Source organism: Numenius arquata, chromosome 17, assembly GCF_964106895.1.
Source record: "Numenius arquata chromosome 17, bNumArq3.hap1.1, whole genome shotgun sequence".
Classification (NCBI taxonomy): domain Eukaryota; kingdom Metazoa; phylum Chordata; class Aves; order Charadriiformes; family Scolopacidae; genus Numenius; species Numenius arquata.
In genome coordinates this window covers 13,504,651-13,526,868 of record NC_133592.1, presented here as the reverse complement: position 1 = coordinate 13,526,868, position 22,218 = coordinate 13,504,651, and the positions used below count along the sequence as shown (strand labels likewise).

The following is a 22,218-nucleotide window of genomic DNA, read 5'->3' as shown; positions in this document are numbered from 1 at the left end:
CAGCTTGGGGGGATAAGAACAGCATAATTATGGGATATTAATGAAGCACCTAAACAGCGCTGTGTCTGCTGTGAATTGGTTGTCTTCTCTGCCCTTTCCCTAGCAAGAAAAACAACATTCTTACTTATACTTTTAGCTGCTTGTGAAATAAAAGCATCTGCTACACCTCAGACAGCTAATGGACACTAAGCTAAACGTTTGCCAATAGCCAACGATCCCATAGCTAATTGGGAGACCAAAGTTGGAAAACAGAGAGTGAGAAGAAGCTACTCATATTGTGTATGCACAGCAATCTACGTTCTTTATTCTCTAGACATTGACATGGCTACAAAGACTCATTGCAGAAGAAAGCAACCAAGAGGTTCACATTTTGTGCAGCCCTCGGGTCACTTTGCTGCCTCATGACATTCCTCACTCTTCCTCTTCTATCTTCTTGCCATGAAACTCCCGACTCTTCACTCGCAGCTTGTTGACCTGCGACTCTGCAATGTCAGCCCGCTCCTCGGCTTCCTCCAGCTCGTGCTGGATCTTGCGGAACTTGGAGAGGTTGACGTTGGAGAGCTCCTCCTGTGCGGGGAGAGGGAGTCGGTGGTGAGGAGCCCAGGGCAGGGGTTTTGCTCCTCCTGCACCTCGGCCTTGCGGGGCTGTGCCTCTTCCCTGGGGGAACGCTCAGACCTCCATCCCCCACCCACCACTGCTTACACATAAGCCTCACACAGACCTCCTCATCCTCCCTTCGTCAGGAACCCACTGTGACAAGCTTCTCCACTACTGTGTCACTCCTGAGGAGCTTCTTCATCACTTGGTTTTGACGTTTGTGTACTTATTCTCCCACTACTTGCTGCCCAGCCACCAGTGTGACTTACTAGGTTGAGAAAGACCCTGAAGGCTTCTGCTGTCGATCAGCAGCAGAGATTCACAAACTTCTTGGTCAGTGGATGTGGCCCCTGGGTTTGTTTAGTCTGACCTCCTGTATAGAACAGGCTGCAGAGCTTCCCTCACTTCATCCTTGACGCAGGGTGCCCAGAACACAGAAAGGCCTCATGACACCATACTGAAACGGCGTGGCCAAGTCAATTGTGTCACGGGAGATTCTTCCATGCTCCCTTCCTGGTATTCATACTCATCTCAATGAGCGTGCTGCCCCAATGGAAGGTGTCCCTTGCCCATTCTCCAGGCAATACTTACAGCCTCCTCAGCTTGTCTCTTGTAGGATTTCACCTTCGTTTGCAGCTTGTCCACCAGATCCTGGAGCCTCAGAATATTCTTCCGGTCTTCCTCAGACTAGAGTGGCCAGTAGGGAGGAAAGGGAACGAATCGTTGGTTTCCCACCAGGTGAGGTTAACAATTCCCCGTGGGAGTGGTGTTCACAAAATGTGACTTGCTGTGAGAAAACTCGTTCAGCCCAAGGAGGCCTCCTGCCGTACCTGGTAGGTCAGCTCCTTCACCCTCCTCTCGTACTTGCGCACACCCTTCACGGCTTCAGCGCTGCGCTTCTGCTCAGCATCCACCTCCCCTTCCAGCTCCCGCACCTGCAACAAGAAACCCAGCTTTGGAGATTCCGTGCTGGCTGCTTCCGTGACATGTTCACTCACGCACAAATAAAAGCCCTACGCACTCTGGCCTCCAGCTTCTGGAGCTGCTTCTTGCCTCCCTTCAGAGCCAGCTGCTCAGCCTCATCCAGACGGTGCTGCAGGTCCTTCACCGTCTGGTCCAGGTTCTTCTTCATCCTCTCCAGGTGGGCGCTGGTGTCCTGCTCCTTCTTCAGCTCTTCTGCCATCATGGCTGCCTGATGAGAACAACGGATGAAAGCCATTTTGGGGCCGAGGCATTTTGGGGGAGAATACTTCCACCACCAGCCGTGAAAGGAGCCCCCGACTCACATCTGTGATGGCCTTCTTGGCCTTCTCTTCAGCATTGCGTGCTTCCTGGATCGTATCCTCCATTTCACCCTGAATTTGCATGATGTCTGTTTCCAGCTTCTTCTTGGTGCTGATTAAGCTGGTGTTCTGTGTAACAAGAAAGACGTGATTTGTACTTTTAGACCTAATGCCTCCAAATCAAGAGTTGAAAGTGTGAGCACTGTTTAGGAAATTCTTTAATGCTCTTTAGAGCCACAGCCGCAAACCAGACACAATCCAGTCCTGGCTGGACTGGCCATATTACGGCACAGCTCTTCAAGTGTTTCATAGTAATCACTTACAAGATGCATAGCAATTGCTTTCTGTGTTATTCCTTGCTGATGGGATTAATTTTGAGCCTAGTGCCTGACCTGGGTATGGAGGAGCTGCACACGTTCAGTGGCATCCAGAAGCTCCTGCTCAGCCACTTTCCTCGAGCGCTCCGTCTGCTCCAGGGCTGCCCGCAGCTCCTCAACTTCAGCCTGCAGCAGGTTTGCTCTGCGCTCCACCATGGCCACCTGCTCCTTCAGGTCCTCCTGTGTCCTGAGAGCGTCGTCCAAGTGTATCTGGGTATCCTTTAGAGAAGAAAGGGAAATTATGAGATGGCACAGCATGGGAGCAATGTGGGATGGTGACATGCATGGCTCATTTCCTAATGTGTGTGTGATTCTGACATCAGTACTGCAGTAGAATAGGCAAGCGAGCTACCTGCTGGCTTATATACCTTGAGCACTCCCTGTGTGTTCCTCAGGTTCTTTTGTGCCTCTGCAGCCACGCGGTTGGCATGGCTCAGTTGGATCTCCATTTCATTCAGATCTCCCTCCATCTTCTTCTTCAGCCGCAGGGCTTCATTCCTGCTCCTGATCTCAGCGTCCAGGGTGCTCTGCATGGACTCCACAATCCTGAGGTGGTTTCTCTTCAGCTGGTCGATCTCCTCATCTTTCTCCGCTACCTTCCTGTCAATCTCAGACTTCACCTGGTTGAGCTCAAGCTGGAGGCGCAGGATCTTCCCCTCTTCATGTTCTAGAGAAGCCTGCACAGATCAGCAGGAACAGTGACTTAAACTACTGACTCCTTTCTAAGTAATCTCTTATGCAGTATTTCATGAAACCTAAGCTCCATTTCCTGCCAGCTCTGCAGAAAATTATTACTTCCACACTTTCAGTCTGGACATCATTTATTAGCACTGCGTCTACCTCGGCTTCCTCCAGGGAGGCTTGGAGTTCAGATTTCTCCTGCTCAATCTGCTTCTTGACTTTCTCCAGCTCATGAATCGCCTTTCCTCCCTCGGCAATCTGCTCCGTGAGGTCAGAAATCTCCTCTGTGGGAACAAAGACCAATGGCATGGTCAGGCACAGAGCAGAATGGGAAGAGCCCTGTCACACCAAGGTGACCAGCATCTTTGGTGACCTGCAGGCACAGACCCATATGGAATGGTGGTAGCGGCGGACAGGGAGAAAGGCCTGCCAGGAGCAGAGGGCCAGGGACTTACGCTGCAAGTTCTTGTTCTCTCGCTTCAGCGTTTCCAGGTGGTCCAAGGACTCCTCATAGGCATTCTTCATCTTGAACAGCTCCGTGCTGAGAGAGCGAGACTCCTTCTGGGAGGCCTCCAGCTCAGCCTGCGTTTCCTCATACTTCTGCTTCCACTCTGCCAGGATCTGAAGAGAAACGGGGCGTGAGTATGGACGTGGCAATCAGGAGGGGAAGCTCTGCCCAGGAGCCCCAGGCCTGGAGCCCAAAACACCTTGTCAAAGTTCTTCTGCTTCTTGTCCAGAGCTGCGCAGGCAGCATTGGATCTCTCCACGTCAATCATCAGGTCCTCCACTTCATTCTGCAGCCTCTGCTTTGTCTTTTCCAGGGAGGCACATTTGGCATTGACAGCTTCAACGTGTTCCTCCGCATCCTGCAGGCGCTGTGCCAGCTTCTTCCTGGGAGGACATAAGCACAGCTCCAGGTTAGAGCTAAATGGCTGATGGCATTTGTGTCCTAGCACCTACTGAGTATTTGGCCTGTCTTGTGCTTTCTAGCCCTAAAGGCTACGTTTGTCTTTCCAATCTTCACTTTTTCCACAGCATTCCTTTCCTCTCCCTCTCCCTCTCACTCCCCCTTACCACAAAGACCGTATATCCCTGCCTTCAGCCCACCCCTGTCCTAAGCCACTCTCAGAGGCTCCAGTTTCCCTTGACAGTCTCAGTCTTCTCCAGCCATTCGACTTCCCACCTTCCCCACATACTTGGCCTCCTCCAGCTCCTCTGTGCGCTGAATAGCGTCCGTCTCGTATTTGGTTCTCCACTGGGCCACTTCGCTGTTGGCCTTGGACAGGGCACGCTGCAGCTCCCCCTTGGCCTCCTGCTCCTCCTCATATTGTTCCCGGAGCAAGTCACAGTCATGGCGAGCAGACTGCAAGGCGTGGGCCAGGGCGTTCTTGGCCTGTGGGGACATTGGGATTGGTAACCTGAATATCTGTCTTGAGATGCCTCTTGACAGTGACAATGACAGTGAAATTAGACTGAAACTCTAATTAGGCAACTGCAAAGCTGGGACCTGATGAAGCCTTCATCAACGTGTTCTGGAGGATGGGGATGTGTTAGTGACAGGTGCTCCGGGGACACTAGTCATAGAATCATAGAATCACAGAATCATCCAGGTTGGAAGAGACCCTTGGGATCATCGAGTCCAACCATCTACCCTACGCTGCAAAGTTCTCCCCTATATCATATCCCCCAACACCACATCTAAACGTCTCTTAAACACATCCAGGGATGGTGACTCAACCACCTCCCTGGGCAGCCTATTCCAATGCCCGACCACTCAGTCCCCTGTTTCTGAAACTGTGTAAACATATGTGTCTGAATCCTGTCTTGGAGAGTATCGTCAGACTCCCCTGAAAGCCTTGTGAATTACTTTCTCCAGCCTCAAAATCGTTATGCTTCCTTCCCTCTCTAGCTTATGAGTTGGGGGATGTGCATTACTGGTGTTCCCTCCAGTACCACCTGTGTTAGGGGAAAGAATATTGAACCAATATTCTCCACATGCTTTGAGGGGTGATGTAGGTTGTGGACAGTAGGGTAATTCCAGACCTTGATTTCTTCCTCTAGATGTCTCTTGAGTTCCTCAATCTGTTGTGTAAATCCTTGCTTGCCCCTAGACAGCTGAGAAATCAGAGCATCTTTTTCCTCCACCTGGCGTGAATATTCACCTGGGAAGGGTGAAGGGGAAAAAAGTAACTAAGCTATCAATGATATGACTATTTTGACAGTTTCTTCCTGTAAACCCATGAAATCAGGAGTGGCCTGGAGAGGTGACACCAATTGTCCCTTTTCACCCTGTGGTGTGTTCAGGGAATCCAGATCCTCCCATTGCATCTCAGGAATAAGGGCGTCTCACCCGATTCTGTCTGCAGACGAGCTCTTTGAGTGTTGAGGTCATTGATCATGCGCTGATTCTGCTCCTCCTTAGTTTTAATCTCACTCAGCTGGTCTTCCAGAGTGCGGCACATCTTCTCCAGATTCGCCTAGATAGCAAGCAAACCCAGGGAAGGAAAGGAGATGAACACCTGGGCTCTGCCTTAAACTCGCCGCAGGGATTTTTTTAATGTGAAGGTGGCTGGTAGGTGTAGCCTATGTGCCATACCTTAGCTCTGTGAGCATGTTCTACTGCATTTGCTTACCTTGGCTTTGGAGACAGACTCCATGTTACTGGCCAAGTCGTCAATCTCCATCTTCAGCTCACTCTTCTCCTTCTCCAGCTTCTGCTTCACTCGCTGCAGGTTGTCGATCTGCTCCCCAAGCTCAGCCGTGCTGTCCGCGTGCTTCTTCCGCAGGGCGGCAGCCGTGGCTTCGTGCTGCAGCGTGGCCTCTTCGAGGTCGCGACGCATCTTCTGAAATTCTGCCTCACGCTTCTTGTTCATCTCCATCTGAGCTGCAGTGGCCCCTCCTGCTTCTTCCAGGCGCTCGCTGATCTCCTCCAGCTCCCTCGAGAGGTCAGCCCGATGCTTCTCTGCTTTTGCCCGAGAGGTTCGCTCTGCCTCAATTTCCTCCTCCAGTTCCTCAATACGCGCCTGGGGAACATTAGGCACCCTTCACACCCATGCCCTTCTCCTTCCTGACCCAAGACTGCCTGAAAGAGGGGAAGGAACAGACACTTGCCTGCAGCTCCTTGATCTTCTTCTGTAACTGCATGCCCAGGGCTTGCTCGTCCTCGATCTTGCTCTGGATCTGGCTGATTTCAAAGTCTTTCCTTTGGGCAAAGCAAACCATGTTAGAGCTCAAAGAACACAGACAAGTCCACCAGCCCAGCACTCAGGTGCCCCACAGCCACACTCACTTCTTCAGTTTCTCATCCAGCTGCTGCTTGTCATTTTCCAAATCCATTATGCTGTCATGGGCCAGCTTCAGGTCTCCTTCGAGTTTCCTCTTAGCTCTCTCAAGGTCCATGCGCAGTTTCTTCTCCTGCTCCAGGGACCCTTCCAGCTGAACAGAACAAGGCCATCAGTGCTCTACCAGCCAGGTCTAACTCCATACCTGTCCTGTTCTTGCTGTATGGCTGTGTGCTTACATCGTCCACTTGCTGCTCCAGCTTGGTCTTAGCTTTGGTCAGCGTGTTGACTTTGTCCTCTTCTGCCTGCAGGTCATCCAGTGTCTGCTGATGGGCCTCTTGGAGGGCTTTCTTCTCTTTTGTCAGCTTGGCAATGGTCTCATCCAGGGCTGCCATCTCTTCTGTGAGGTTTTTCACCTACAAATATGAGCAAGAGTCAAAATCTGGTGGAAAGGAAGCCTGCGGGTCCAGTGACCTTGTATTTCATAGCCAGGAGTTTCATTTTCCATTTAACTCCTCAAGGTGAGTCCCTGCTCAGGTGTTCCAAGGACAACATATCCTGATGCAGCATGCTCTTTTGCCTCAAGGAATAATGATATTATGACCCCTATTTGACTCTGTGTGTGTGTACCTTGTTTTCAGTGGCATGCTTTTCCTTCTCCACTTTGGCCAATGTTAGCTCAAGATCATCAATATCTTTCTTCAGCTCTGAACATTCGTCCTCCAGTTTTCTCTTCTTGGCTGTCAGCTCAGCGTTGATTTCCTCCTCATCCTCAGCCCTTTCGGTCACCTCCTTAATTTTGGCTTCCAGCTGGATTTTGGTTTTGATGAGCTGGTCACATCTCTCCTCTGCATCAGCCAAGCTGTCTGCTTCCTGATGGGGAGACATGGATTTTAGTGGGTTGAAATGTTTTGAAGATTCTCCGCCCTGTCTTTTACGTCACCAAGTGGGAATGTGTTAAAGTGGGGGTGGAACCTGGCCTTCCTCTCCAGCAACTGGAAGATCTTGCCACCTGTCAACTGGGAAAACTGTTCATCTGGAATCAACATTGATTCCAAATCTTTTGTGTCTCTTCAAAATGATTCACAGGGAGGGTAGCTGTGAGAATACCTCATGCACCCACAAGCAGTCGTCACTTCAATTTCTAGTTTCAGCAAGCGCAAGAGCTTGTAGTCTTTTTTCCTGACAGAAAAAAATAGTAGCTTTTTCTTTTTAATTGAGAACCTTATAATATTTGGGAAGTAAAGGCTTTTCCTTTTCTGGGAATAATTTAGTCGAGAAAGAAATTTAGCACTTTTCTAACTGCATTAAAATTTGGTGCAAGACCAACAGAGTTCTTGCCTTTGCTATCCCCTAACTTTGTGCCTTCTTCCCAGGCCATGCCCAGCATTTCCAGTGCTAACTAGTTGATCATTGCATGTGAAGAAACTGCCTTTCCCTAATTGCTTTGGAATGGGAAGTATCCATGTTTCTGAAAGTCATCAAGGCCTTCTAGTGTAGCTGCAAGTAGGAAAAGGAGGGGCCTTCTCAGGTTTGCCTTTACTCCGTTGGGCAGAGACAGTGCTTTGAAAGCTGAGTAGGTGGAGATGCCTCCCTTCCAGTCTAGTGCGCTCTGCTGGGGATTATGTGTTGGCTACTGTTGCCTGGCTCTTTCCTCAGACAGCAGGAACACGGAGTCTGAGGTGGGGCTGCTAGGAGACTCACCACCCCCCTGCCAGTGCCTGTTTACTCAACGGTAGAGCGTGGGTTTCAGACTGTTTTCTACTGCACGTTTGTCAGATTCCTGCAAGTCTCTGCTTAGGGTGAGAAGCATTCTGGCTGTATACAGTTCTTTTCCCAGGGACAAATGAACAGTCATATTCACCGCCTGCACTTGGAGCTGCAGGTCATTTTTCTCCTGCAGCAGGACCACCATTTTCTCCTCCAGCTCCTTCCTCTTTGCCTCAGATTTTGCAAGCTCTTCCTTGGTTTTCTCAAACTCTTCCTTCATGTTGGCCATCTCCTTTTCAGATTCTGCGCTCTTCAGCAAGGGCTTGATCTTGAAGAACAGCTTCATCCAGGGCCAGTGCTTGACATTCATGAATGCACGAACGTTGTACTGGATACAGAAGATTGAGTCCCTGAAATAAAATTCACATGGCTATTGCATAGCTTTGATGTCATGAAATTGAACTTCTTTAGTCAAGTATCACAAGAACAAACTAAATATGAGAAATGTCTACCTCCTCTCCACCATTCTCCTATACTCCACTCTCATAAGGAAGCCCCTGCACCTGGCTTGTGTGCGAGTGATGATTTCTGCCAGCTTATCATCCCTCATTTCCTCCAGGAGTCCCAGCAGCCCAGCTTTGAAGAACACCTTGAGAAAGGAAATGTTGCAGTATGTCATTGTCAGTTAATACAGAATAGGGGCACATAGTCTTTCAGGATCCTAAGGTAGACCTTAATGGCCATGACTGGCCTCACCTTGGGCCCCCTCCCAAGCCCTCTGCCCATGGGTCTATGAGCTTCCTGTAAGTTCAGCCCTAAGCATTCAGTTCTCTAAGCTATATTGTATGAGTTATGGTTTCCAGTTCAGCCACAGCCTCAGCCACACCTATGCCTGGTCATGGATTCCAGTGATCTCTTCCATGACCTGTGGTCTTACTTCCTGGCTTGATGTTAGACCAATCTCATTGCTGTGCATCTCTCCAGGAATTAATGAATAGTGCCTGGGCCTTCTTATCATAGCTATCTGTAACCCTGACCAATCTCAAAAACCAAGGCTTTATGGCTTCACCTCAGACCTTCCTTAATGTCATAAACCTGCCTGATGAGCTGGACTCTTGGTTGAACGTGATTACAATTCCAGGGTCTTCCACACTTGCCTTGCTTGGGTCCTCTGGGGCCAGGTACTTCCTGCCCCTGACAAAGCAGCCCACCCTTGCCACTCCCTGACATAATTTTAATGCAGGTCTTGTTTCTACCTTGGTGTGACCAAATCTGTACTGGGTGTGGTCCACATCAATGGACCCAAGGAGCTTTTCTGAAGCCTTCTTGCTGTCCATGAACTGTCCCTCTGGGATAGCACTTGCATTAAGCACTCTGTATCTGTAGAAGAAAACAAAACAGGAAGAAATCCACATCACCAAAACCACCACTATGATTGAACCCCACAGCCTTCTCAGACTCTGTCATTGAACCAGTTTCATGCCTGGAGACAATTCATCCTTTCAGAACAGGATATGAAGAGTATTTTTACTATTAACTCTAAGTGCAAGAGAATCCTGATCTCAGCAATGTCATATCATCATGAACTGATGGTGAAACATTTCCGTATTACTGCTTTAGTACCAATTTAAAGTATAATGGTTTATACTCAGGCTCTTCAGCTTGGTCTGAAAGGACAGAAAGGTGGAGCACTCTTACCTTTGCTTAAAGTCAGCATATAAGACTCTGCTGGGGAATCCTTTCCTGCAAATTCTGATCCCTTCCAGCACACCATTGCACCGCAGCTGATGCAGCACCAGCTCATGTTCCATGGCCCCTAACAAATACCACCATTAGTGAGTACCCCATTGTTTGATACTCAGGAGAAGAGCATCTGTGGCTTGTGTTTTCCTCCTATTGGATCCCCTTACCAGGTGTTTTTGTTTCATTTGGGATGATGCATCGTACAAAATGGGGGTGAGTGCTTCTCAGGTTAGCCATCAGCTTGTTTAAATTCTCCTGTGAGATCAGGAAATTAAGTTTATATTAGTAAGCATAAGCACTGGAAGCTTAATAGTGGATGTATCAAAATGAGTGTTTCAGGATGCAGACCTGTCTTCTCTAAAACATCTTACAGAGCTCCCAGAGGGAAACTTGGAAACTGAAGATCCCCAGATTTTTTATTTTGAAATTATTTTGTAGGATAATTGTTAGTATTATTTTTCCTTGATGCCCTTACACAAATACAGAGCTGCCATCTCAAAGCTTTCCTTGCAGCTCGTATTTTGTGTTGTATTTAGTTGGGCTTTTAAGTGGATGATATGTACTCTTGCATAAGCGTCATTAGCATCTGATTTGGCAGCTAAATAAGTTCTTTTTAAATGGATGGAATATTTGTACAGCCCATATAAATTGACTTTTTTTCATAGTAATTCAGTATGCCTAAGTATCTCCACCTCAGCCAAATGGAATCCTTGAAAATATAACTGAAAACTTACCTCAAAACTCATTAAATTGATGTAATTTAGCACTCATTCTTTTCCTCTATTGAAATGAAAACAGTGTCTTACAATCTCAAGGAATTTTTTTGCTTTTGATGTTTAATCTATCATTTTTGAATTCTACAGTGTGTCAACACTGAAAATCTTCAGGTATGAGAAGCATCTCTGAAGTCTCCAAAGATTATTTTAAAGCTCAGCTGATTGGTTATCAGAAAGAACTTCACACTTTGTAGATTTTTGTGGACTATTCAGAGAAGGTAATAGCAAACTAAGGCACATGGAAGAAACCAGCCAAAATACACGGATGCAGTATCAAAAGTTATTTGGAAAAAAAAGTCCAACACAATTACCTAAGGCATTCCAGGAGGCTGAATATATCATTCTATCTCTAGAAATAAAAGGAATACAATGCATGCATTGAAGTAGAGATTTTGTGGTGTTCTGAGGGGGTAATTCTGTAATTTCCAAGGATGGCAAGGGAAGGATTTTCAAGGATGACAAGAGCTATGACCAAAACTGAAACAATCCTTTCAGATTCAGAATAAGATTGCTTTCCATCTTCAAAAAGATAATGAATTCTGCCCTTACCCGGAAAAGAGCTGAGACAGTCTGGAAAGAAGAACCCTTCTTCTTCCCACCCTTCTTGCCGCCACCACCAGCCTCTGCAAAATTGAAGAAAATGAGGAGATGCCTTCAATATTGTCTTTGAGATTCCCCTTTGTACAGTATGAACACATGGATTTTACAGAGCTTACCTGCTTCCCCACCATAGGTGGCAAAGAGTAAGGCCAGTGTCTTCACAGATGATTTCTGGTACAACCCAATGACAGTTTCGTTCAGGGGGTCCTTGTTCTTCTCCAGCCAGCCAGTGATGTTGTAGTCCACCGTGCCAGCGTAGTGCACCAGGGAGAAGTGGGCCTCAGCCTTGCCTTTGGCAGGTTTGGGCTTCTGGAAGTTGTTGGACTTGCCCAGATGCTGATCATAGAGCTTGTTCTTGAAAGAGGTGTCAGTTGCCTTGGGGAACATGCACTCCTCTTCCAGGATGGAGAAGATGCCCATGGGCTGGAAGGTACCACAAGAAGTAACAGAGAAAGATGATCATGATGTGAAGCATGTGCTATGAACATCAAAGGTACCAGCGTGTTGCTGGCAGTATCTCAGCCTGGATAAGGCCTACATTTGTCAGCAGTTATTCTCAGCCAGAGAGCTTATTTCTGCCCTCCCTGACCTTTCTGCAGCCTGTCTTCACAGAACTGGTAAGAACCTCTGTCCAGTTCAGGTTAGAACTGTGAGTAGAATTGGAGGGAGAAGTGGTAAACAGAAAAATAATTGGGAAAATAGCTACGAGAGGCCTAGTACCGTTTGGAGGTCAGGGGAGACGATATTTATTTCCCAAATTTGTGTATGGAGTTCTAAGTCGACTCTTTGAAAGAAAAAGGAAAGGAGTCTGACTCCAGTTTTTTTGAAAGAAGTCTGTTGGTGGGAAGCCAGGCTACCTTTTCCGTGCTTGAAGACCGGGTAATGCAGGATTGCATTACCACAGGTTTGCATTTCCTAATTTATCTTTCCCACACTAAAATAAATTTCAGTGCAAAGTATTTTGTTTACCTGACACTGAATGTCTGGCTGTGAGTTCTTTCTGAGCTGAATCTGGCTCAGAAAACGGAATCACGCAATTCCAAAACACATCGTACACTTGTATGGAAAGGGTACCTTCTCAATGAGCTCAATGCAGGCAGCCAGGTCCATCCCAAAATCAATGAACTCCCATTCAATTCCTTCCTTCTTGTACTCCTCCTGCTCCAGCACGAACATGTGGTGGTTGAAGAACTGTTGCAGTTTCTCATTGGTGAAGTTGATGCACAGCTGCTCAAAGCTGTTGAACTGCCCAAAGCAAAGAGAGGTGCACAGGCTCTCAAGGTGTGACAAACACCACAGCATTTTGCTAACATTCTCCTAGTGCTAGCTAATGCTGTTGGCAGTTCCCCAGCTGGAACGCCACTCCTAACCAGACCGTAAAAGCGTGTGTTTCCTTAGCAGGACGTCTGCTATAAAATTTACTGTCCTCAAAGGATTTAATTCTTATTGCTTTTGAAATCAAACTAAAGGTAGCATTTCTTTCTAACTGTGCTACTCAACAGCAAATCCTTCCGTAACCTTAGCTGCAGCATCATGTAGGTGTCTCGGCTCTCTGACCACCCAGAGAGGGGAAACCTCCTCAGTGTCCCACCCGAGGACTTCTCTGCACTCAGATCAGCAATCTGGGGGTTTCTCCACCCTGACACAGAAGTCCTGGCATCGTCACTGCATTCACAACACAGGAAACATGCTGTGAACTTTTCCGTCGCACTACCCTTTCCTTGGCCTCTCCAAGAGTGTCCACACCCTTGGTCCGCACCTGTGTGAGCCTTATCCCTAAAGCTGTCTCTTTGTCTGCAAAGCCTAAGACCTTTGCAAGCTCAAGGGCCTCTGAGACCATTTGTCAGAAAGCAGAGCTTTCTTCTGCAGGTTGACCATGTTACAGTCAAAGTGTTTGTTAGAAAAGCCATTTGCGGGTGCTACTGTGACAGACAGAGGGGTTTCTGGAAAACTGCAGATGAGCAGGATAAACTTCTGGATCTTCTTAAAAAGAAGTGTGTTTCTGACTCGGCATGACCCCACCCTGACCCTTCCTTGACTATGGTGCCAAATCCATGCTCCTTACATCAAAGATCTCAAAGCCAGCAATGTCCAGGACACCAATGAAGTACTGTCTGGGCTGCTTGGTGTCCAGTTGTTGGTTGATGCGAACAACCATCCACAGGAACATCTTCTCATAGACAGCCTTTGCCAGGGCGCCAACAGCATTGTTCACCTAAAACAAACACAGAAGAAAGGACCAGAGTTACCTCCTAGGGTCAAAGAAGAATCCTCGTTTTCTTTCAAGCAATTTTCAAACTATCTTCTGTTTACCTGTTCCACATTTTGACCTTTGGTCACGTATTCATTCCCAACCTTGACTCGGGGATAACACAGGGCTTTGAGTAACTCGGCTGAGTTCAGGCCCATCAGGTAGGCAGCCTTGTCAGCCACTAAAGAGGGGCAGAGAAAGAGAGAAGCATTTATCTTTGGACAATGGCTAGAATTTGTCAATGTGAACAACTCTGCTGGTCATGTTCTAGGAATGGAAGAACATTGGTCTAGTCTCATATACAAGGTCTGGGAAGAAATCCTGTGTAGAAGTTGACAGCCTCCCTTTCAGGCTGTGTTTTTTAGGCATATTCTTTTCATAACATACTGGTATTTCCCATGTTCAGGGAAGCACCTCTGCAGTTAGATAGACAATGACCAAAGCTGCTTCTCCTCAGTGTTTTATGTGGTGACTCAGGCCAAGAAAAGCCTGTCTTTGGAAGCTAACATATTATCTCTGCAAACAGAGAAGTTCTTTGAACACGTCAGTTGCTGAATTTGCTGATACCTTCTGTGCCATCGGGCTCTGCCTGCTCCTCTCGTTGTTTCTGCTTGAACTTCAGGTTCCCGTAGTGCATGACAGCCCCTGTCAGCTTGTAGATAGCTGTTTTTTCATCAGCAGTGAAGCCCAGGATGTCAATGGCACTCTGCAGTCAAAACAATGGATTAAAAACATTGCCTAATAACCTCAACAATCTCATTAAAAATATTTTCCTTATAGTACTTACATCTGTAGCCATGAGCTCCTCCTGGTCATCAATGCTGGGAACAGTGACCTCACCTTGACTAACATAGTGGAAGTCAAACGGGTTGGTGGAGATGAGGAGCATGTCTGAAAGCAGGAAGAGACAAGGCACAGGCTTAGTTTTGCCAGCCAGGTAATAGAGGGAACTGTTTCTCCTCAAAAAGTCATAATGATCCTTCCTACCAATTAACTCTGGCTTCTTGTTGGACATGATCTGGTAAAATATGTGGTAACTTCTTTCTGCCTTGAGCTGGAAAGTGACTCTGGACTTCTCCAGCAGATCTGTCATGGAAGGTAGAAAGAGTTTGGCCCAGGAATGCACATGGAGGTGGGAATTTGGGAAGGAAAGGGATCAGGCCAGGAGAGTCTCTTACAAGTTTCAATGTCAGCAGAAGCCAGTTTGCCTGTGGCTCCAAAGTGGATTCTGATGAACTTGCCCTGTCAAGGAGAGGAAGCAGCATTTCAGCCTGGATGAGTTCTTTTGGCATCTCCTTTATGTGGAATGCTCTAGGGCCAACACTGATCTTGTAATGAGAGGGAGAGATTTTGTCCAAAGTAACAACTTACAAAGCGCGAGGAGTTGTCATTCCTCACGGTCTTGGCGTTTCCAAAGGCCTCCAGCAGTGGGTTGGCGCTGATGATTTGATCCTCAAGCGTTCCCTGCAGGATGATAATTATCACTGGTTATCCTTCCAGAAGTCATGTCAGGAACAGAGGAAAGCATTAAAGAATCACAGAATTGTCATGGTTGGAAAGGACCTTTGAGATCACTCAGTCCAACCATACACACACACAAAAAAAACCAACCCTGCAATCTCGGGCACTAGCGCATGACCTGAAGTGCCACGTCTACACATTTCTTAAATACCTCCAGGGATGGTGACTCAACCACCTCCCTGGGCAGGCTGTTCCAGTGCCTGACCACCCTCTCAGGAAAGTAATTCTTCCTAATATCTAATCTAAACCTCCCCTGCCCCAACTTCAGACCATTTCCTCTGGTCCTGTCATTGTTCCCTTGGGAGAAGAGGCCAACACCCACCTCTCTACACCCTCCTTTCAGGGGGTTGCAGAGGGCAATGAGGTCTCCCCTCAACCTCCTCTTCTGCAAACTAAACCTGCCCAGTTCCCTCAGCCTCCCCTCATATGACTTGTTCTCTAGACTCCTCACCAGCTTGGTGGCTCTCCTCTGGACACGCTCCAGCACTTCAATGTCCTTCTTGTAGTGAGGGGCCCAGAACTGAACACAGTACTCAAGGTGAGGCCTCACCAGTGCTTAGTACAGAGGCACCACTCCTACTGGCCACTCTATTCCTGATACAAGTCAGGGTGCTGTTGGCCTTCTTGGCCACCTGGGCACACTGCTGGCTCATGTTAAGCTGGCTGTCCACCAACACCCCCAGGTCCTTTTCTGCTGGGCAGCTTTGCAGCCACTCTTCCCCAAGCCTGTAGCGTTGCCTGGGGTGGTTGTGACCCAAATGCAGGACCTGGCACTTGGCCTTATTAAACCTCATTCCATTGGCCTTGGCCCATTGATCCAACCTGTCCAGATCCCTCTGTAGAGCCTTCTGACCCTCAAGCAGATCAACACTCCCACCTAGTTTGGCAACATCTGCAAACTTACTGATGGTGCACTCAATCCCCTCATCCAGATCATCAATAAAGATATTAAACAAGACTGGCCCCAAGACTGAGCCCTGAGGGACACCACTAGTGACCGGCCGCCAACTGGATTTCACCCCATTAATCGCAACTCTCTGGGCACGGCCATCCAGCCAGTTTTTTACCGGATGAAGAGTACACTTGTCTATGCCATGATTCGCCAGCTTCTCCAGGAGAACGCTGTGGGGGGACGGTGTCAAAGACCTTATCAAAGTCCAGGTAGACAATGTCCATAGCCTTCCCCCCATCCAGAAGGCAGGTCCCATGGTCATAGAAAGAGATCAAGTTGGTTAAGCAAGACCTCCCTTTCATAAACCCATGCTGGCTGGCCCTGATCCCTTGGCTGCCCTGCACTTGCCCTGAGAGCTCACTCAAGATGATCCTCTCCATGATCTTTCCTGGTACTGAGGTCAGGCTGACAGGCCCATAGTTTCCCGGATCCTCCTTCTGGCCCTTCTTGCAGATGGGCGTTACATTGGCCACCCTCCAGTCATCTGGTGCCTCTCCTGTTGACCAGGATTGTTGATAGATAATGGAGAGAGGCTTGGTGAGCTCTCCTGCCAGCTCCCTGAGTGCCCTTGGGTGAATCCCATCCAGTCCCGCAGACTTATGCGTATCCAGGTGCATATGCAGATCATTAACTACTTCCTCCTGGATTATGGGGGTGTTGTTCTGCTCTCCATCCTTATCTTCCAGCTCAGGAGGCTGAACTCCCTGGGCGTAGCTGGTCTGACTATTAAAGATGGAGGCAAAGAAGGCATTAAGTATCTCAGCCTTCTCCTCGTCCTTGGTTGTGATGTTCCCCCCCTGCATCCAGTAAGGGATGGAGATTCTCCCTGGATCTCTTTTTATTGTTGATGTAGTTATAAAAACTTTTTTTGGTGTCCCTTATGTCAGTGGCCAAGTTGAGCTCCAGCTGGGCCTTTGCCTTCCTAATTTTCTCTCTGTATAACCTAACGATGTGTCCCAGTTTGAAGTAAAACCGAACCAATTTTCTGTTCTGTAATTTTACATCCTAGCTAGGCCTCCTTTAACTCTCTGAAATTAACGGCATATTGTGGAGAAAACTGCTCGTTCTCAGAATGATAAGACCAATGTTTGTGCTCCATGCCAAGGAATGGTATGCAGAGAGGTCCTTGCTTATACTTATTGCTATAACAACCAAGGTCAGCCAATTTCGTTATTTGGCCCTTAGAGGGTCGGAAACGGAAAAAACGTAGAGGGGTCACATCAGCGGGGAGGAGTGGACAGGAGAGGTGACCCAAACCTGACCAACTGGGGTATTCCATCCCATCTGCCCCATGCTCAGTATAAAAGCTGAGGGATCAAAGGGTCAGCGCCCTTCCTGCGATGGCCGACGTCCAGAGAGGACTCTGTCTGTTCATCTGCCTTTGATCCCGATCCGGGTGTTCCTGACTCCAGAGCTGGAATCCAGTTCCCATCCGTCACTGAGTCCAGTCTGGGACTTCCCCAGTGCCTGCTGGGGACGTGACTGTCATCCTGGGAGCTTGATACGGTTTTGTATATATTGTATCTATTTCATTATTTTCATCTTTATTTTTATTTTAATATTAATTCTTCATTAAAGTAATTTAGTTCATTCTAAACTTCTGAATCTCCTTATCTCTTTCTCCTCCTCTCTCCTCTTTTTGGGGGGGGAAAAAGGGGGGAGCGGGGGAGGGAGGACCATCTGTCGGTCTGGTTTTGGTAAATTCGGCCGAAACCACGACACGAGGTTATTCTCTGTACTCCTACTGAGTTGCCTGTCCCTTCATCCAAAGGGACCCTCCTTTTTTTCCTAAGTCCCATCAAAAGCTCTTTGTTCAACCAGGCCGGCCATTTTCCCCGCCCTTTAATCTTGCAACACATGGGGACAGCCTGCTCCTGGGCCTTTAAGATTTCCTTCTTGAAGAGCGTCCAGCCTTCCTGGACCCCTTTGCCCTTCAGGACTATCTCCCAAGGGACTCTCTCAACCAGTGATATGAACAGGCTAAAGTCCGCCCTCCGGAAGTCCCAGGTGGAGGTTTTGCTAACCCCCTTCCTTACCTCACTAAGAATTGAAAACTTGACCAATTCATGATCACTAAGCCCAAGATGGTCTCTGACCACCACATCTCCCACTAGTCCTTCTTTGTTTGTGAAAAGTAGGTCTAGCGAGGCACCTCCCCTGGTAGGCTCTCCTACCAGTTGTGTCAGGAAGTTATCTTCCATACACTCGAGGAACCTCCTAGCCTGCCTGCTCTCTGCTGTGTTATATTTCCAGCAGATGTCCGGTAAGTTGAAGTGCCCAACCAGAACAAGAGCTGGCGATTGCGAGACTTAAGACAGCCGCTCATAGAATACTTCATCTGCCTCCTCGTCCTGGTTGGGTGGTCTATAGCAGACTCCCAGCACAAAATCTCCCTTATTTGCCTTCCCCACATTGATTCAAGCCATTAAATAATGATTTGGTCCTTAAGCGTTCCCTGCAGGATGATTCAGCTACAGTGTTTAGCTGAAATGGCAATTACATGGCAAGTTTTTTCCTGACTCACCTGCATTTTGCCAGGCTGCTCCTCCTTCTTCTTCTCTCCGCTGGCTGCAATTGTTGCAAAGTACTGGATGACACGCTTTGTGTTCACAGTCTTCCCGGCACCGGATTCTCCACTGTCCAACCAAAGAGAGAAGCAGAGAGCGTGTGGTCAGGCAGGAGGTCCCCTGGCACCAGGCAGCCCCGCAGGGACCCGAGCAGGGGGTGTACATACGTGATCAGGATTGACTGGTTCTCGCGATCTGTGAAAGAGGCAGATACAAAGATGCTGCTAATGGCATTCTTGAGTAATATAGAACACAATGTGTGTGATAAATACAAGTGGTGCTCTTAGAGATCCTATGGATTATATAGAGAGGGCTGGAATTATCAAGTTTGGATTTCTTCAGTGTTTTTTCACTTCTGAGTTATTAATTTAAACTCCTTTTTTGGTCATTGAAATAGGACATCTCTTCTTAATTTAACCTATTTCTCATATGAGTCTCTGTATGAAATGAAAAATGATGCAAGAACACCTCCAGTGACTTCAAGAAGTCTGGAGGATTGATTATCTTCCTCAGAGAAATCTCATATAGACATTGGAAGATTTTGATATGAAAAAACTCCCATAGAATCCACAGAGAATAATATCAAATTTCTTTTGTGCCCTTTTAAGGTCCCACCAAGTATAACTAACTGCTTATACATCTGTGAATCCTCGAACAATTTAGGACTCTGAGATCAATTGATACCTGTTCCCCTTTAACAAAATGCCCTTTGTGAAGTCTGATTAATTAGGTCTCATCTCTAAGTTGCAAGGGATTGTAGCCCCTAACTCTATGGGTCAAAAGAATTCTGATCTCCCCCTTGTCTAACTCATTTGTACAAGTGTAGAGTTTCAATCAATGTTGAAATGTTTGAACAAGATCTTTTTTTTGGTCTCCTTTTCTTCTTTTTCCTTCTCACCAGTGAATTCAAAGGAAGGAATCCTTTCTGGGGTAGAAAAGAATGTGGGGGTTTTGTTGCTTTGGGTTTTTGTTTCAGACTGTTCCTGCTAAATTTTTGTTTATTTCTGTCTTTGCAAATCCGCTTTAAATGCAGTAACTAAGAAAAGAAAGAAAGAATATAGCAAATGTAAAAAAAAAATAATAAAATGCCAAACTACCTGCTGTTCACGAACCTTATCCAGTTTTAAATGTGGAAGTGGAAAAGGAGAAAAAAAGAATATTCAAATCATCATTGTATTTGTATTCAATATTCAGGGACTTTTTTTAACAATCGATCTTATTACTCTGTGATGTTCACTAATGTCCTTGTAGAATCATGAAAAAACTGTAGATGTGTGACCATCAGATCATTGATTCCCTTCTACATATTGAAGTTTTGGTGTAGAGAATTCTAGTTGTTTCTGGTCAAGTAACATTCATGCTTAAGAAGCAAATCCATAATATGGGAGTATTAACTAAGAGTTAAATTGAAATGGAGGCATTTATCATTGTTTCCAAAGAGTGCAAATTTGCTGGGATTCTGTCTCTTGTTCTTTCTTGTTGTAAATATCAGAATAAAACTTGAAATCAGATCATTTGCTTTTTCAAACAATGTCTTCATGAAGCCAAATCAGCTAGAAATTAACCTACAATACAGTTTTGGGAGAGATTAATTCAATCAGAGCTCTATTAATATTTTCTGTCACATTTTGAGAAAATCAGATCTCAGTAACAGGTAGGGGACAATTTTTGTTTCAACTGACTCACTTCATCCTATTAATTATTCTTCACTGTAGCTTTCTCAATGCTCTTGCCTGTATGCTGTCAATTAGAGTTTTAAAAATCATTAGGCACAATACCAACAACTGTAAAATAAGTTAAGTACAGGCTCATGCTGAGGTTTACACCTCTACACACATGATTATTATTTTTTTTTTAAATTTTGTATGGCCATGAAGATGTTGCCATTGTCTCACCAGTCAGCATGAACTGATAGGCGTTGTCAGAGATGGAGAAGATGTGTGGAGGGGCCTCCTGGCGCTTCTTGCCTCGGTAGGCCAACACCACCTCCGGGTTGTACACCGGCAGCCACTTGTAGGGGTTGACAGTGACGCAGAAGAGACCCGAGTAGGTCTGCGAGGAAAGGAGATGGCACGTTGGCTTCCACTTGGCCACTTCCAGAGCAGTTCCTCCCAGCTACCCAAGGGAAGAGTGCTGCTGGTACTTACGTAGATCATCCAGGCTGCATAACGCTCTTTGAGGTTGTACAGCACAGCGGGTTCGTGGAGGTGGGTCATCATGGCCATGTCCTCGATTTTATCATACTTGGGAGGGTTCATGGAGAAGATTTGATCTTCCTTTACGGTCAGGGTCTGTCAAATGAAGAAAGAGATGCATGACTGTCATCTAAGAGCTCAGACTGGGAATTACATACAGTTTTTAAGCCTTATTTTCTACTCACCTCTCCTGCTTCAGTCTTGACAGTGACCTTCCCTGATTCTTTGCTCTGGATTGTCCCTTTCACAAAGGATTCCTTAGGATGTACCACAAAGACTGATGTCTTGGCATCAAACGGCTTGTTCTGGGCCTCGATTCTCTCCTTTTCTGACTTTCGGAGGTAAGGAGCCGCCTCCCCAAAGACAGCCATCTCAGAGTCTGCAGAGGCCATGTCTGCACTTTACTGAAGACACGTCAGCAGAGTACTCTGTAGGAAGGAAGATATGTTGAGTAAGTGAGTGAACAGCTTTATGTGGAAGAGAGGAAATCCCTTGCACTTTGATCTTTTCAAATATTTAAGTAGGTATGAGCAACTCAAAAGTTGGATTTAATCTTCCCAGTCTTGACTGAAAATACTTGTATACTTTTCTGAAATTAGTCCTTAGACATCTAGCTATGTGATATATAGTTAAGTATAGAACAGTTCTTTAGCGCTGCAGTATTGTAGTACAGTTTAGCAGTATTATTTCAACTTAGTGGACTCTAGTGAATTTTGCAGTTACCGTTGCAGAGACTTCCTATTAAATAAGTCTCTGATTAATTTTTTTTTTAAATTCAACCCAAGATTTCTGAGATACTTCTTGTCTCATAGCAAATAGTGGCTTTTCACTGGAAAATTTACTTGCTATGGACAATTCATCTTGCATTATAACAGATATAAATATCACTATTGCCTGTTCTGCTTTCTAAAAATCTCAAAGTGTTGGATTACTTCCTGTTCCTTAAAAGTTGGTAAATTTCGGTATTAATTCTGGTGGCAGAGGCTGGAAGTCAGTCACTGCTGTTTAAAAACATATCAACTCATTTTCTATTGCACAGATATCCAAAACTAATGTATAAGCTGAAAGAAAAAATGCTACTTTCAAACCTGGAATAAAATCACTGGTGACAGAGACAGTCTCTGATAGAAATGGATATCTGAGGTTTATCAGGAGTTAAATAGAATAAAAAAGTATATGCTTTGCCCAGAAGTTCACAGAAGTCATACACTTACCTTGAAATTTTCTGTCAAGACGGGGCACAGGACTCCGAAGAGACTTTTATAGAGTCTGGTATGCAGATGCTCTGGATGTTTCCTTTTCCTTCAGTCAAAATATATTTTGGCAAACCATCTTTGGCAAAACATTGTCTGGCAAACTTAACTAACGACATAATTGTCATTTGATTTGCCTAGATATATTTAGAAATGTTTTACATCTTAGCATTCCTGTGGATACATTTCCTATAAATAGTGACAGGGCCATTAATAAGGGAGTCTTGACTAGACAAGGCACTTAAAGAACTTGGATGGAGAATTTATGGGTTCCTCTACTGGGATAACTTGATCTTTGACCCATGTGAGATTCTTTGGCATTTCTATACTACAACTATTTAAGATGTAAAATGGGAATAATACAATGTATCTAGCGCACATGCTCCATGAATTTAGAGATTACCTTTCCAGCATTAGAAAAGACAATTCTA

The 22,218-nt window shown here is 46.3% G+C and overlaps 1 protein-coding gene across 1 annotated transcript; it reads right to left on the bottom strand.

Moving 5' to 3' along the window:
- Window positions 1-268: 268 nt before the first annotated feature.
- Window positions 269-21,769, bottom strand: LOC141472959 (myosin heavy chain, skeletal muscle, adult). The gene is made up of 39 exons (XM_074160252.1): window positions 21,749-21,769; window positions 20,720-20,962; window positions 20,487-20,630; window positions 20,235-20,391; window positions 18,507-18,534; window positions 18,297-18,408; window positions 14,671-14,763; window positions 14,478-14,541; window positions 14,287-14,385; window positions 14,087-14,190; window positions 13,867-14,005; window positions 13,362-13,480; window positions 13,114-13,263; window positions 12,123-12,293; window positions 11,165-11,471; window positions 10,998-11,071; window positions 9,840-9,927; window positions 9,628-9,745; window positions 9,186-9,309; window positions 8,442-8,578; window positions 8,084-8,339; window positions 6,850-7,092; window positions 6,459-6,635; window positions 6,228-6,373; window positions 6,050-6,140; window positions 5,572-5,961; window positions 5,289-5,415; window positions 4,982-5,100; window positions 4,135-4,331; window positions 3,646-3,829; window positions 3,394-3,559; window positions 3,098-3,222; window positions 2,626-2,934; window positions 2,273-2,476; window positions 1,884-2,009; window positions 1,619-1,789; window positions 1,428-1,532; window positions 1,189-1,284; window positions 269-567 (listed from the first exon to the last, which is right to left on the bottom strand). The coding sequence occupies exons 2-39, from the start codon at window positions 20,924-20,926 to the stop codon at window positions 412-414; spliced, it is 5,823 nt and encodes a 1,940-aa protein (XP_074016353.1). The 5' UTR covers window positions 20,927-20,962; window positions 21,749-21,769; the 3' UTR covers window positions 269-411.
- Window positions 21,770-22,218: the final 449 nt, after the last annotated feature.

Excerpts from the sequence above, each read along its gene's own strand:
- LOC141472959 (XM_074160252.1), bottom strand. The coding sequence starts at position 20,926 with ATGGCCTCTGCAGACTCTGAGATGGCTGTCTTTGGGGAGGCGGCTCCT. Across the intron at positions 5,962-6,049 it reads AGAAGATCAAGGAGCTGCAG|GCGCGTATTGAGGAACTGGA; the intron begins GCAAGTGTCTGT and ends AATGTTCCCCAG. Across the intron at positions 3,560-3,645 it reads AGCAGAAGAACTTTGACAAG|ATCCTGGCAGAGTGGAAGCA; the intron begins GTGTTTTGGGCT and ends GTTTCTCTTCAG.